The 12,563-nt window shown below is 55.9% G+C and overlaps 1 protein-coding gene across 1 annotated transcript; it reads right to left on the bottom strand.

The window, feature by feature from the left end:
• Window positions 1-5,043: 5,043 nt before the first annotated feature.
• LOC142363287 (ubinuclein-1-like) lies at window positions 5,044-11,356 on the bottom strand. The gene is made up of 10 exons (XM_075436794.1): window positions 10,962-11,356; window positions 10,787-10,873; window positions 10,486-10,569; window positions 10,065-10,199; window positions 9,319-9,410; window positions 7,140-7,269; window positions 6,796-6,914; window positions 6,204-6,383; window positions 5,812-6,102; window positions 5,044-5,442 (listed from the first exon to the last, which is right to left on the bottom strand). The coding sequence occupies exons 1-8, from the start codon at window positions 11,049-11,051 to the stop codon at window positions 6,353-6,355; spliced, it is 768 nt and encodes a 255-aa protein (XP_075292909.1). The 5' UTR covers window positions 11,052-11,356; the 3' UTR covers window positions 5,044-5,442; window positions 5,812-6,102; window positions 6,204-6,352.
• Window positions 11,357-12,563: the final 1,207 nt, after the last annotated feature.

Below are 12,563 nucleotides of genomic sequence, written 5' to 3'. Positions count from 1 at the left end.
GAGGAACGGCGCCCCGGCTGCCGGCTCCACCCACGTGACGAGGGCGAACCTATCCCCGCTGCCGGTGCCGCCCCGTCCCAGCAGCCCTCACGCGGCGGCGGGAGGGACAAGATGGCGGCTACGGAGCGGCGAGGAGGGCGTTGGGCCGCGTCCCGGGAGAGCGGCTGAGGCTCCGCTGACGCTAACGGGGCGCCGCGACCCGGCAGAGCGCGGCGCGGCGGGCGCTGGGGCTCCGTGCCCGGCGCCGCTGTCGTCCCTCGGGGCGCTGTGGGGATGTGTCTCGAAGGGTGTGGGGGCCCCGGGCCGGCCCTGGAGGGGCGGCAGCGGCTGTGCGCGGCCCTGTCACACGCAGGGCAGCGCTCGGTGGAGTCGGGTGAAAATCAGTGACGTAAACAGTCCCGCCTGCGGGAAGCTGCGTTCATCCTGCCCCGCATGGGCCCAGGAGCGTTGAAACAAGCTCAGATTTATTTGGTAGAGTTAAATATAACTTAAGGAATGTATGTAACACAGGGCAACAGAATCAGGAGGTAGTGGTGGTGTGAATAAGGCTGTAAGCACCAGGAGTCCCCTAGCCCTGTGCTGGCAGACTGTGGCTGGAGGATGATGAACTCCCAGCCAACCCTGCACTTGCTGGGGACTGGCTGCTCCGGCTGGATGCGCGTGGGGCCCAAGGGGGTGAAAGAGCCAGCCAACGTCATCACCGGACCCCTCTTCATTATTTTTCAGCAGTCTTGGGAGTCTGGAGAGGTCCCAGTTGACTGCAAGCTGGCAAATGTCCCAATTTCCAAGCAAGTTTCACAGAGCTGGGACCTCTGTAAGCCCACGGGTCTTTCCAGTGCATCTGACAGATGTTTAGGCTAAAGATCTCCAACAGTGTCAGAGACATCTTTGCAAACCAGTAGAAACAGAAGTGCCCGTGAAGAAAGAGGTGCCTCAGGGCAGGCCAGCCCTCGCAGGCAACGGAACAAAACCCCACCAGACTACCTCACAGCAGTTCGTCTGCAGAGACATTATGTCCTCCTGCACCTCTTCCTTTGGCAGGCCTCTGCATCTGAGCCACAGGAGCTGTCTCAGTCGCTTACCGAGGAGGAGGAGGAAGGCTTCCTCGTGCTACAGTTCGTATAACTAACTTGCTTAGCATTAGTGGCTGCCTTCCCTGAAGCCTCAGGTCGCACGCTGTGAATCTGCCACCTGGAATCAGTGACCTTGCATTGAGCCCTTGCCAAGCTCAGTGAAGGAGGGCCCCAAGGACTCACTTGCAGCGAGAAGATGAGGAAGTGAAGCCATCAACTGACAGCAGCAGGGCCTCTCTGAAGATGAGGGAAGACTCTTCAGCCAGCCCAGAGACAATGGAGGGGCCCAGTGAGGGGCAGAAGCCCCCAGACCCAGATAACACCAATGGATCAGCTGCCGCTTGGACACCACGTGGAGAACTCGTGCGGGGTGGGAACTTGGATTGTGAGGGTAGAATTGCCCAGGGATTTCTTTGTTCGGGGGCCCTCCCCGGAGGCACCCAGCTCAAGCTGTTTTACACCACAGTGCCACTCATACGTGGTGTCGGAGACTCTGCTTCGGGAAACCCAGGACTGGATGAGGGATGAGGAAGCACCCAAGAGTGAGTGTGTGTGTGAGGAGTCAGAAAGGGGCACCAGTCTGCTCACTGGAGTCGCCTGCTGTGAAGGGATTTGGGTACTGCGTGGTAGCGTAAATCACACGAGAAGGTGTTAGTGCGTGGCCTGATCAGCGTAAATCGCAGAAAAGAGAAAAAAAAAGAAAAAAACCCCAAGAGGTTCGTGAGTGATCTGAGCAGCATAAAATGCACATTAAAAAAAAAAACAACTGAAAAAAAAAAAAAAGGGAGGAATGTACCCAGAGTAAAAAAAGGGGACACCATTGGCCAAGGTCTTGCATAATCAGGAGAAAAACTTGCAGTACAGCGGAATTATTAAAAAATTTAAAAGAGGCACGCAATTAAATGATGCCAAGATGACCGGCCGTTTATTACAAAAATGGCAGAAGGGAGCTCTCTGCAGCGAGGGCCAACCTGGGAACATTGGAGCCACTCAAATTAATGTCTGTGAGACATGGTCTGGAGGATAGGTACCCATACCAGACGGGCTACTGGTACGTACGGCAGGCATGGTATGGGGAAAGAGGACATCCAGGACAAAGGTTGAAAAAGGGGGCAATAACAGCAGCAGCAGAAGGTACCGCACCAGAGACTCCTGTGAGCAGCTCAGCCCTACCCTGTCTGTCGTCTGCGCCTTCTGCTCCTCCTCCCGTTCACCCTCCACCTACTGGCCCCTTCCCCATGACTGTGACTGCCGTTCCTAACCCCGCTGCTCTGCAGCCGGGGCCCCCGCGGAGACCCCACCAGTACGAACCTGTTCCCGGGACCAGCCCTGGAAACCGAGTGACTTGGTGCCGACGGGGTGGGGGAAGTAGCCAAGAGAGAGGTGCGCCCAGCTGTTCCCAGATGTGTGTACGGGATATAATCCCAGTTGGAGAGATGCTCCAGTACCATTAAGGGGACTTTTCCTGCCATGGAGAAAGAGAGGAGACCATGCCAAAGGATGCCGAATCGGCACGAGAGGCAGGGGTAGGACGAACCCCTCGGCCAGCAAATGACCCAGCCTGGAATTACAGCGATGGTGGCAATGGACTGGCTTGTCAGGCGGGATGCGCTTGCGAGGAGTGTTTTTGTGGGCCGGGCAGCCCCGGATATATGGAAATATTTTAAGGATCTTGTGCCCGGGTGGCAAGGGGAGAATCTTCAGCAAATCTGGAGTATTGCTGTATTTGTATCTGATGGGCGTGAGGAGAGACAGAAAGCTGAGCAGGTTAAAGAGAAAGAAAAGCGAAAGAACAAGAGGTAAGCCTGATGGCTGAGGTGTTAGTAAGAAATTTGCAAGTGAGAGACAGAAGCAGAGGGGAGAAGAGAGGGCATTAGCAAGGAATTTGCAAGTGGAAGACAGAAGCAGAGGGGATTAGAGACCGGGAGCAGGAACCAGGTGGCAGCAAGGGACAAGAGGGATGGGAAGGAATGATGGAATGTAATGGAGAGAGTGCTGTTATTGTGGGAGGATAGGGCACATGCAGTGGGAATGCCCTCTCTGGCCGCAGGAAAGGGCAAGAGAAGAGAATCAGCATCAGGAAGAATTAACTGGGGAGGATATACAGTCACAATGAGTGGAAGAAGGGGTCCCTGTGAATCACAGGGAGGGCTTGAGGACCTGGAAATTCTTAAGAACTCAATTAGACCAAAAGAGACACGTTAACGGAAAGGTGGGAGGTTGGGAAGTTGAGTTTTTGGTAGATACAGGAGCTGCATTATCCCTTTGAAAGGGTGTTCCAAAGGGGTCTAGGTCAGCAGCTATAGTGTCAATACATGGGGTCACAGGAGGGGAAGCTGGAGGGTGGGGGCAAGGGAAAGAAGGTGAAGTAGACCTTTGTTGGTGCCATAGGGAACAAGAGCAGCTGGGGAAGGTTTGTGTTGACAGAAGACTCCCCAGCCTGTTTGCTGGGGAGAGATCTCTTCCAGGCCCTAGATGCAGAGATACACCTAACCCCAGAGAGTATAAATCTAATAATAATGGGAACAGGCATAATTAGAGCCGAATCCAAAACTGAAGCACAAGTGCTGGAGGTATAAGAATGCGTCCCGAAAAAATGATGGCATGAAACAAGCACTGATGTGGGGGGGTTGGTTTCAGCACAACCGGTAAACGTGAAAACAGAGAGGGCCACTGCCAGCAATCAAACAATATCCTATCCCGCAAGAAGCGGAAAAGAGTACCTAGAAACAGACGATGGATACCTGGCTCAAGGAATCCTGACACCATGCATGTCACCCTATAATACCTCAATATTCCCATTAAAGAGAAAAAAAAAAAAAAGATGAGGATGGAGACCTGGAATACCAGTTTGTGCAAGATCTGTGAGCAATTAACTGACTTGTGGAAGTCCCCCATCCTGTAGTAGCAGACCCCTCGACTATTCTTTTACAAATACCACACTGGGCAAAATACTTTACCGTGATTGATCTTACCACAGTTTGGGGTTTTTTTAGCATCCCAACAGATCAGGGGGAAAAAAAAAGTCAGTTGTTGCTTGTTTTTTTTGAGGAAAGAGCAGCAGAGGACTTGGATGCGTCTCCCCCAAGGGTTTGCGGGTTCCCCTACAATATATTTGCAGATATTAAGAAATTATTTAAATGGTGTAAAATTGCTGGGAGAATCAGCACTCGTACAAAAAAGGGACATTGTGCATCTCCATCCAAGCTTCAGCTGCATCAGAAAAAGGTTAAATATGTAGGATTTATCCTAAAAGCAGGCCAGCAAGAATTAGACCTTAAAAGAAGAGAAACCATAATTAAACTCCCACGCCCTACCACAAAGAAACCGATGCGAAGATTCTTGTCAACAGTCGGGTTCTGTCGACCATGAATCCCAGGTTTAGGAGAACTGACCACAGCTTTAACGGAGGCTCCAAACTGACCACACTTTTAATGGAGGCTGATTACAGGGGGACCAGAAAGGGAACAGGCTTTCAAGGCAATAAAGGCAGCATTAGCATCAGCTCTGGCCCTAGGATTCCCAGACTCTACAAACCCTGAACCTGCGACGTTGTTAGCATCGCCTGATGAAGAGGAGGGGCAGCATCAGTAACAAACCCTAAATCCATGTATGAAAAAGTCTCCTCAGCAGAAGAGAAGAAACAAGGGGAGAAGTGGGAAGCAAAACGAGACGACAGCAGAATAGGGACAATTGGAAGAAAGGTGACTTTGCCAACGAAATATTTAATTACCGCAACCAGGTGGTTTCATGACAAAGCTCACAGAGGAGCAGAGGCGGTGGCTAACCAGGTACAAAAGGTATGGTCCGCACCAGGAATTTCTGCTGCCGCAAAAAGCATCACCAGCACCTGTGCAACCCGCCACCCGTTATCAAGTACCAAGCCAAGCTCAGAGTTAGGGCAACGACCGTGGGCCTCCTTCCCTTTCCGGCGGTTACAGAGATTATGCAGATATGACATCCACCAGCGGATACAAACATTTATTAGTCATAGTCGATCAGTTATGGGGTTGGATAGAAGCTTTCCCCATGAGAAAAGCAGACACAGCAGGGCAGTGAAGGCATTCTTAAAGGAAGTCTTGGGCGGTGTGGGTGCAACTCCTTGAACGGTGTGTGACTGCTCGCACAGCAGCTTCTCCCTTAACAACCCCCAGGCTGTTGTGCAGCACCTGCTTGAGTCCCGCTGGCAATGGCGGCATCTCCAGCGTGTCCACGTAGTCAGGCAGGAGCTGGTGCAGGTGGTAACAGCAGAGACACTGCAGGGAGGTGCAGCTGGCGCAGGTGAGGATCACCTTCATGCTGCTCTTGGCCGCCGTCGAGCACACCGTGGGTTCAAACCTCTTGTTCTGCAGCTTCATGGCTGCAAGCCCTGCCAGGGGACAGCATCAAGGGGCTTTCACATTAGTTTTCACAAGGTGATCTCACTCCCCCCAGCTTGCCTGAGCCTGTTCAATACAGAGCTCTTGGAAAACCCTTGTAAAACAGCCTTTGGAGATCACAATCTCTTAAACAACACAGGTCACCTAGCTCCCGAGAAAGGGAGGTGAGAGGCTCTGAGAGATGCAAGCTGCCGGCAGCCGCTCAGGTTGTCGTTAGCAAGGGCACTCACAGGTCTGGTGGCCTTTTTGGCCTCAGTCCCATCCAGACTGCTTCATTCTCAACCCCTTAGGACAACACTTCTGTCCACTGCTGCCCTTCCAGCCCCCCTGCCCCCTGCCCCCTGCCCTGCCTGCGTTACCTGTGTAGGAGAGTCCCCAGCTGTCCTCGTCCTTGCCCAGCAAGCTGCAGAAGGTGTGGCGGTACTTGTCCAGATTCACATCCGACGTCCCGATTCCCACCATCTGGGACGCAAGGCCAGGGACAACACCACAAGCTTAGCGTCTTTTCAAACACCAAAGCACAATCCAGACTCCACCTCTGGCTCTCCCCTCCTTTTCTCGGCACAGGGCAAAACACCCAGAAGCCCTTGGTGAAGCCCAGTCAGAGGCCCCACACTGGAGCTGAAGGCTCCCAGCTCCAATCTCCGTTCCTAAGGGAGGAGGCCCAGCTGAACTGCTGGAGAAGCTTGCTGTCCTGTTCAAAGAACACTGGACAGTTCTGCGTGCCCGTAAGCGACCCTGCCCCACGTACCATGTCTGTGCCGGGAGGTCATCTGGATCTCCCAGAAGTGCTGCCCATCTGCCAGCTCTTTGTTCCCACAGATGGCAGCGGTGCCGCAGCTGTACTCCACGTGGAAGCTCACCTTGCAGTTGTTGCAGGTCAGCAGGGTGGCCATCGACTTACTCAGGTCGTCCCACAGAGAGCTGAAATCTGTTCAGGAAGCACAGAGGGGACAAGGATGGGCAAAGGCCCTCAGGGAGCCATCCCCAAGCCAAAGTACAAGCGCACATTGGTTTTGAAGGCCTGTCGGGGGTTTTATTCATCTTTCTTTCAGCCATTTCAGAGGATCAGTCCTAAGCTGTCAGCATTACCCAGTTCCCATTTTGGCCAACACAAGCCACAGAGATGCTGTGGTAACCCCCAGCCCTGGAGATTTCCAAAACTCCACAGGACAAGGCCACGAGCACTCTGATCTAACCTGGAAGCTCGCCATGCTTTCAGCAGGGGTAGGACTAAGCACCTTCTCTCACAGTTCGCCTGCCCTTCATGAGGGCAGCCTACAAGTCCCAGGGACCTCGCTGAGAAGAACTACAGAGGCGTCACGAGCAAACGAGGAGCTTACCTAGAAAACTTGGCCTGAGTATGGGCTTGGCATTCCTCCTGGTACTTGGCCATCTGCTCTGGCATGGCCCTTCCGATGGCTTCCTTTAGCTTCTGCAGAGGTTCCTTCAATCGGCCACCCTAGAGCAATCACACAACAGACTGCAGGTCCGCGTGCCGTCTTCCAGCCCAGACACCCAGATCTGGCAGGTCAAGACCTGGCCAGTCCTGAATCCACCCCACCAGCTGTGGGGCCTGAACCATGCTCAGGGGAGGACACCACCACAGTAGGCAGACCACAGCTGTGCTCTGGGGACCAGAGGGAACATGCACACGAGGCAGGGCTGTGCTGCCAAATGCGCTCACCTGCTCGTAGAGATAAAGCTTACGGGCACGCTTGAGCAGAGCATCCTTACTGCACGGGAAGAAAGCAGCCAGGTGGGCATACACCCCCGACCGGATCTGGCTATTCAGCTCTCGCGTCTGCAGCTCTATGCTGAAGAACAACACAAACACAGCGTTGACCAGGGACCTGCCGGGGGCTCTCTAAGCAACACCAATGCACCTCGCATGCAACCTGGGGAGCTGGAGACAGGCAGAGAGGGACAAAGTGCAAGACACACTACAGGACGCTGCTTTGGATTTTAGAATCAACAGACTCAACCCCTTCATGCCAAACAACGCCTTTTAATCTACTTTTAAGAAAAAAAGTCGACGCTTTCTGCTCTTCATCTGTTTTCTTCAGAGCATCCTTCTCCTGAAGCTTCTTCAGCATCTCCTTGACACCAGCAGGGCCGGAACACTTCTTCTTCTTCCTTGCTCTGAACACCGTGAAGCTGTAAACAAAGTATGGAGGAGGAAAGGGAACTGAAATGAATACCAGATGAAGGCAAAGAGACGAGGATACCTTCATCCCACTTCACTGCAGTCACAGGCACCAGTTCCCTGGAAAGTCTTAGGCCCTTAACCAGTGACACCAGGAAAAATATTCTATTGCCTCTTCTTAAGGTCCTGCTGCTTGTTCCGCTTGGAGAAGAGGCGGCTGAGGGGTGACCTCATCGCAGTCTACACCTTCCCCAAGGAGGGGCAGCACAGGGGGAGGGGCTGATCTCCTCTCTCTGGTGACCAGCGATAGGACACGAGGCAACGGAGTGAAGCCGCATCAGGGGACGCGCAGACTGGACATTAGGAAAAGGTTCTTCACTGAGAGGGCAGGCGGTCACTGGAATGGGCTCCCCAGGTCACGGCACCAAGCCCATCAGAGGCCAAGCAGCGTCTGGACCATGCTCTTAGTCATAGGCTTTAGTGGTAGGTTGTCCTGCCAGGAGCAGGGAGTTGGGCTCCGTGATCCTTATGGGCACCATCCAGCTGGAGATATTCTATGAGCCTAAGGTCATACCTGAGAGTTCAGGGTAAGACCGAAGTCCTGACACTTCACCTGGTACCAGATGTCCTAAACAACACAAGGCATTTTCATTCAGTTACCGCTCTCTTTTTTCTTAGGAACTTCTCTATCAGGCCTTCCATTACCCAACTTTACATTTTAAGGTTCCTTTGCTCTAACCCACTATGCTTTCTGAACGACCTTGTCCCACGGCTCCTGGGTCACAGCTGCTCCCTGTTGCCCATGGAACAACTGCTGGGGCATGATGGACACTTTGGCGATGCTTAACGGAACTGCCCTACAGCAGATTCTGCTGGAGCAGAGGAAACTATACCCGTCTGCTGGAAGCCAGGGGGACTGGGGGATACGCCACACTGCTCTGCTGCACACTCTGTGCCTCTCCACTCCACTGCACAACTGATTTGAGCCATGGCTTCCATTTTGAAGGTCTCGAGGGTAGCTGCCCTCCCCACAGCAACCGTCTCTCCATCCATGGCCCACTACTCTGAGGGTCCCAAGGGAAAACCCTTTGCAGCTCGGCAACCTGAAACTGAGGGGAAGCGGAAAGACTCACACAACAGCTTCATCACCTGGGCAACCACGCACACGCGGAACAGGGCTGCCGCAGCGCAAGACTCACGTTGACGTACAAGTCCTTCCTCAGTGCAGAGAGGTCACTGAGCTTGAACCGTCTCCACCGAGTTACGCTCTTAGCTACGTGCATTATTCCAGCAAGGGAGATTTGGAAATGCACAAACTACTAGCACAGAGGAATGGAAGCAAGAGAGAGTCAGCATGACGGCAGCTTGACGGTCTTTGCCCGGTAAAGCCAGGAGAGCAAGTTCCTTTTCCTTCTCTTCAGGCTCTCCAACGTCTGTTCCCACCGCTGGTGCCTCAACAGAGCTCCAAAAAACACCAACATTGCAGCCTGCTGTGCCCCTCTTGGCTCGGACGCTCTTGCTGAGGTGCTGGGCTCCTTCCCTCACCGTCAGCTGCCTTTTTGCTCTCACTTTGGAAGCAGCGGGGGTTTACCTGCTGCTGTTTATGCAGCACGCACGTGAGCCATCCCCTGCTGCATCTGGTCCTACTGCAGCGTAACAAATGCCACCTGCAACCCTGAAGCAAGGGGTCGAGCAGCAAGCATTCCCTCCCGCTCCTTACCCAGCTTTTGGAAGCTTGTTGTTGTTAGCAGCAGCTTTCCTCTTCCTCTTCTTCTTCTTTAGTTTTTCAGCTCCATCTCTCAACCTCGGCTTCTGAAGAGGGTTAAAACCAAGTCACAGTCAAAGTGTCTCCTGCCCATGGAATAGGACCTGCACCCCAGAATCACTTTGGGCACTCTCCCGAACATCTGAGAACAGCTCCTTCCCCACTGGACACCTTAACCCAAACCCCACCCATCTATCACCACAGCTCTGGCATGCGCTGTCTTCAACACTGCACAGCGCACCTGGCTTTTACACTCGAGACGATCCCATGGGTAAAGGTGAAGGGACGCCAAGTGCTCCTGCTGTCGCCCCTTTGAGCCGCCTCGCTTCGGCATTATGGACAGGGGGCTGTCTCCAACAGACATTGCCACTGAAGAGGAGCACTAGTTTCCCAGCAGAGTCTCCAGCACGCCTCCGATGAGAACGAGAAGAGCCCTCCAACATGGCTCAGCATCCCCATAATGCTAAGCGACCAATCAGGGTGACAAGCGGCTGCTGCCACCTCTACTCTAGGAACCAGGCAGCCCCACCAGGGCCTTGTCCATGCCAGACACGCTTCATTTTACCATCAAATGGCATTTGAAGGGCTCGTCCCTGTTCTGTCCACAAACCTCTCTCCGCTTCCAACGTCAACGCGCTTTTCATGTGGCAAACCCTCCCAGCTCTAACAGAGGAAATAATTGAGAAAGCTGGCTTGCTAACCTTGGGACACTTCTTCTTTTTCTCTTTAACATAGTCATCTTCAGATTCTGATGCCTGCCGAAACTGCAGTGTTCCTGAGTTGATGTAGAACCCTCCATACTTGGTAGTCAGAGAAGCCGGAACCAGCTCATCGTACTGGAAATGGCAGAGAACAGTCCATTGGCGCTGGCAGCTTTGTCACTTCACTCTGCAGCTGAGCTGCCTGGAGAACGGAGCGGGACTGGTGCTCCCCCAAGAGCAGACGCGGCTGTGGACACGCCTGCTCACCAGCATCCTCATCCCGTGCGGCTGCCCCAGGAGCTCTCGCTCCCCAGCCCGGGCACACTCCTTGACTTGCACCCAGTTCAGCTTCTCCCCAGGTGCCAGCTCAGCCCCCCCAGGCAGCTGCCTGTACCACCCTCACTCCTGCCCCGGTACTCACTGCTTCAGAATTATCGATCAAGGAGTCGGATTCGTCGCAGCCATAGCCCATATCAATCAAGTCCTTTCTGCGCCTCTTGCCACCCTAAACAATAAGAGATTGACACTGTGTGCATCTTTCTTTCCCCGCTACCCCGGGCAGAGCCCCGATACAGGACACTGACATTGGCTGCAGTACAGACAAGAGGGTGACATCTTTGCTGCTCCTAGCAGCAGCAGAACCAAACCACCATTAACTGCCCAAGAGCTGAACAGCGCTGCCCATTCCAAGGGATACCAGAACAGAAAGAAGAACTACGTACGTATTTTTCTTCAAACTGCCTCGCAAGAGCCTCCGCTTCATGCGTTTCCTTTTTGTCACAACTGAAGGGCTCACCAGGGTCTTTCTCCTTCAGAAATTGGAGAGACAAAGCCATCAGAATCAATCCTGTCACGCTGCCACCAAAGCCCCACACATACAACCACGAGGACACTTACCTTGTCTCCTGAGGAGCCACCATCTTTTCCCCCTTGACAACTCTCCAGAAGATCTGGATAGAAAAATTCTGGATAGCGCTCGTCGTCCATCACGCAAAGAGAGGGAGTGTGAACCCAACAGTTTTGGCAGCCAGTTCAGAGTCCTCGGGCTGCTCTCGCTCGTCCTTCCCCAGACTCTTCACGAAGCTGCTCCTTGCTGGACCCTGGAGAGTGGTGAACGATACTCTGCGGCGCTCTGCCATGGCTACGGCCAAGTCTTGCTGGTCTGCCCCAGCTGCACAGACACGGATTTCAGCGGCTGCTTCGGGCTAACGGAGGACGCTGGCAGGGGAACAAGCCCTTGGGTTCTGAAGCATTCTCGGGGGATGACAAAGAACCGTGCTGCTCGCGCTCGCTGCAATCTTTCAAGACATGGAAAGAAAGGAAGAAAGGAAGGAAGGAAGAGAGAAGTCAGCGGTGGGCGCAGGAGTCCCTGCGAGGCTGGCAGCCCCCGCGCTGTCCCTTCTGCCCACCCCCAGGTCTCTCTCTTCCCACCACCCCGCTCCTTTTCGAAAGGCTGAAGGAAATCCAGCTGTCGAGGAAAGCCCCCGAGCCCACCGCACTCGCCGGGACACGGCCCAGCAGCCCCCGGCACAAATGCCGGCCCGGGACCCCCCGCCCCGGGCCCGGGCTCCGCTCCGGCCGGCAGCTCTTCCGCTGCACGGAGGCCCGGACACCCCTGGCCCTGCCCCGGGCCGCGCCCCGGCGCCTCCTCGCTGCCCCCCGAGCCAAGCCGAGCCCCCTCCCCGGCCCCCCCTCGGCGCGGCCGCCTCCGGCAGAGCCGCCCGCCCTCTCCCCGCCAGGCAGGGAGGCGCGGAGGGCTCCGGCGAGAGCCCGCGGGGAGCCCTCGGAACTCGCCTGCAAAACCCGTCGCCGGCACCCGCGGGGGGCTGAGGGGAGCCCGGGGGCTGCCTGCGCCGCCGGAGGGAGCCCCGGCCGCGCCCAGGAGGAGCCGACCGCGGGGCCGAGGGCAGCCGGGGCCCCGGGGCCGAGCAGAGACCGGGGCGGGCCGGGCGGAGGCGGCGGCGGAGCGGCGGGGCCGGGGAAGCGCCATCCCGCACGCACCGCCGCAGCCGCCAACGGCCGCCGGGGGGCGCTGCCCTCGCGCTGCAGCCGGCCGGCGTCGCAGAGCCGCGCGCCCACTGGCCGGGGGCCCGAGGCACGTGACGAGGGCGGAGCTCTGGGCGCTGCCCGCGGCGGCGCGGCTGGCGCCGGGGCACGTGCGGCATCGGTCGGGGAAAGATGGCGGCCGGTGGCGGGGCGCGGAGCGGCGGGGCGGGGCGGGGCGGGCGAAGCCGCTGTCCCGCCAGCGCTGTCTCGCATCCCCCCCCAGGCGGCCGTCGGGACAGAGGCGGCCTTGGCAGAAGCCCTCCCAGCAGTGGAGGCCCGCAGGGAACCAGAGCAGACCTGGAGCAGCCGCTTCCCTGCTCCCAGCACCCGCCGCCAGACAAACCCTCGGGGTTTAGCCCCAGCGGCAGCACCGAGCCAGGCAGTTGCTGTCTCGCTCCTCTCGCCCGGTGGGGTGGGGAGGAGAATGTTAAGAATAAGGCAAAAACTCGTGGC

The sequence above is a fragment of the Opisthocomus hoazin genome, chromosome 15 (assembly GCF_030867145.1).
Source record: "Opisthocomus hoazin isolate bOpiHoa1 chromosome 15, bOpiHoa1.hap1, whole genome shotgun sequence".
NCBI lineage: Eukaryota > Metazoa > Chordata > Aves > Opisthocomiformes > Opisthocomidae > Opisthocomus > Opisthocomus hoazin.
The sequence above is the reverse complement of the archived record's forward strand: the minus strand, read 5'-3'. Positions and strand labels throughout refer to the sequence as shown.